The sequence below is a fragment of the Brachyhypopomus gauderio genome, chromosome 6, assembly GCF_052324685.1.
Source record: "Brachyhypopomus gauderio isolate BG-103 chromosome 6, BGAUD_0.2, whole genome shotgun sequence".
Classification (NCBI taxonomy): domain Eukaryota; kingdom Metazoa; phylum Chordata; class Actinopteri; order Gymnotiformes; family Hypopomidae; genus Brachyhypopomus; species Brachyhypopomus gauderio.
Window position 1 is genome coordinate 33,349,701 of NC_135216.1, and position 3,087 is coordinate 33,352,787.

The 3,087-nt window shown below is 45.0% G+C and overlaps 1 protein-coding gene across 1 annotated transcript; it reads left to right on the forward strand.

Annotated features, from left to right (window-relative positions):
* Nucleotides 1–630: 630 nt before the first annotated feature.
* LOC143517746 (3-mercaptopyruvate sulfurtransferase-like) lies at nt 631–2,862 on the forward strand. Its single transcript, XM_077010529.1, has 2 exons — nt 631–1,246; nt 1,969–2,862. The coding sequence occupies exons 1-2, from the start codon at nt 661–663 to the stop codon at nt 2,265–2,267; spliced, it is 885 nt and encodes a 294-aa protein (XP_076866644.1). The 5' UTR covers nt 631–660; the 3' UTR covers nt 2,268–2,862.
* Nucleotides 2,863–3,087: the final 225 nt, after the last annotated feature.

The following is a 3,087-nucleotide window of genomic DNA, read 5'->3' on the forward strand; positions in this document are numbered from 1 at the left end:
ACCTGATAGTATCGAGTGCTCACCACATAGTATCGGGTGCTCACCACATAGTATCGGGTGCTCACCACATAGTATCTGGTGCTCACCACATAGTATCTGGTGCTCACCTGATAGTATCGAGTGCTCACCTGATAGTATCGAGTGCTCACCACATAGTATCGGGTGCTCACCACATAGTATCTGGTGCTCACCACATAGTATCTGGTGCTCACCTGATAGTATCTGGTGCTCACCTGATAGTATCTGGTGCTCACCTGATAGTATCTGGTGCTCACCACATAGTATCTGGTGCTCACCTGATAGTATCGGGTGCTCACCACTTTTTTACCTGAAAAATAAATTACACCATGTCCCTTCAGGGGCTCCGTAGAAAACAGATGGGGAAAAGATAAAACTAAAACACACCTCCACAACAACACCTAACACTAATAAACCTGACGAATAGACACAACGTTATGAACAAATCACATACACAAAATTTTACTGTGAACAGACACCAAACTTCAAATTTCACTAAACATATATATGCGCTGTGCCCCTCCGAGCACTGTCATCTATGGCAGTGCCACAGGCCAACCATAGGGGGCGCAGCGCGGCCACCCACAGCCATTTCAACACAGATTACTGGGATGTCTTATTAGTCCAGATGAACTGAATGTCATGGCTGGTCAAATGGCTCTCGTTGACGCGAAGTGGTTAGCCGATGCAGTCAAAAATAACAGAGTAGGGCCGAGTTTACGAATTGTAGACGCGTCCTGGTACCTGCCCAAACTTCAGCGCGATGCGGCGGAAGAGTTCAAACGAAGCCACGTACCCGGAGCCTCGTTTTTCGACATCGATGAATGTTGCAATAAAACATCTCCGTACGAACACACGCTGCCAAACGCGAGTGAGTTTGCGGACTACGTCAGGGATTTAGGGATCGGGAATAACACACACGTCGTTGTTTACGATGGCAGCGACTTCGGCTCTTTCTCCGCGCCTCGAGTGTGGTGGATGTTTCGGTTTTTTGGCCATAATTCAGTGTCGGTACTAAACGGTGGATTCAAGAATTGGCAACGGGAAGGTCACCCGGTCACGGATCAATACTGCAAACCCGAGCGCACCAACTTCAAAACTTCGATAAACGCCTCCTGGGTGAAAACGTACGAAGACGTGCTGGAAAACATTACAAGCAAAACGTTTCAGCTCGTCGACGCCAGAGTTGAGGGGCGATTTCGTGGGACTGAACCAGAGCCACGGGAAGGTAACACATTTGTGTCAAAAATAGAAAGCTACATACAACGTTTCTAATGCTCTTAAAGATTAATTAGGTCTAATTGTATTTAAGACAAAAGCCAGATTGGTTTTGGATTCAGTTAAACTGATGCATGAACCTCGGATGTGTAAGCAATACGCTTTATTTGTGTTGCCCCGTGTAACCACGGCGCAGTTCACTCAGTGAACCTCACAAAAGTGTCATGAGACTTATAAATTGAGTTATGGGTGTTGGGACCAAGCAAAACCTAAATTTGTGCAATGCACGGGGACACCAGGACCCAAATTTTATTTGCTGACCTCCACTAAAGTCTCCTTAATGGACTTTGCACTCGTGTGCAGTGTAACCTAGGGGCAGTTTCACAACTTTGATCAACACTGCTTACTGTATGAAGACCAGTGGTAGTACTGAGTTACTGCATGAAGAACAGTGGGAGTACTGAGTTACTGCATGAAGAGCAGTGGTAGTACTGAGTTACTGCATGAAGAGCAGTGGTAGTACTGAATTACTGCATGAGGAGCAGTGGTAGTACTGAATTACTGCATGAAGAGCAGTGGTAGTACTGAATTACTGCATGAAGAACAGTGGTAGTACTGAATCTTCCGGACTGATCATTTGTGTGCAGGTCTGAGAGTAATTTATAAATAAATGTGCACAAAGACATATGAAGTTCCTACCCAAAAAAAAATGCATCTGCTTCTCCTGTTCAGGCACAGAACCTGGCCATATCCCCGGCTCCGTTAACATGCCGTTCCCCTCCTTCATGGACTCGTCTGGACTCGAACGGCCTGTCGAGGAACTGACAGAGCTTTTCCATCAAGCAGGAGTTGACCTGCAGAAGCCCATCTGGGTCACCTGTGGCTCGGGTGTGACGGCCTGCCACATCGCCCTGGGCGCGTACCTGTGTGGGCACGAAGACGTGTGCCTTTACGATGGGTCGTGGACTGAGTGGTTTGCCAAAGCTGCCCCTGAACACGTCATCTCAGAGGGTAAAGGCGAACAGGTGTGAAGGGGTCTGTTTAAACCCAGCAGTTAGGGACTGGCCTGTGAGAGTTGTTAGACGATTAAAAGGATGTCTGCAAGATTGTGTAAATGGATCAGTGTATATGGCTCTAACTTAAATTCCCTTATTGCCTTTGCCTGCTGTTTATAAGACTATAAAGCTCCAGCTTAAAGCCTTGGGAGTGAATGGTTAGTAATGTGACTCAGGGGTTATGTGCAGTAATCACTGTGACGTGGTTCTCAACTGGAAGACCGCTAAAGGATGAAAAATTATGTTACTGATAGCCACTGAAGTTAGGTAACATGATGGTTTACCACATGACAGCTCTATCTGGCTAATTCACACAGGTCTAATACACTTACTGTAGTGTAGTCTCATAGGCTATTGGGTATTACGACCCTAATTATAGACTTTTCTTTTTTGCAAAAGCTCTCTTGAATCTTTTGTGCATTGAATGTATACCTGAAGATACACCTGAGTAGACTACGTTATTGCCCTTGTGACATTCACAGTCTCTAATGTTAAACTCTTTAAAATCATTCGATTATACTGTAACCTTTCTGTCACTTTTACAAAAAAATCAATAAAATTGTAAGAGCCATTATCCAGAATGGTCATTTATGTTTACCTGTAAATATATAGTGTTGTTCATCTGGAATACAACGAAGACTAACATGCGCACATGTGCTCTAGCCATTTTTGGCAGCAGGTTGCAGGTAGCTGACGGTGAAAGAAAATGGATATACAGCGTTTTTTCAAGGAGAAAGGTAACGGTAGTGAACTATGTAAACTGTGATGACATTGTTTGTGGAGCTATCTGATAGCT

Coding starts and splice junctions, on each gene's coding strand:
- LOC143517746 (XM_077010529.1), top strand. CDS start 661: ATGGCTGGTCAAATGGCTCTCGTTGACGCGAAGTGGTTAGCCGATGCA. Junction 1,247..1,968: donor TGAACCAGAGCCACGGGAAG/GTAACACATTTG, acceptor TCTCCTGTTCAG/GCACAGAACCTGGCCATATC.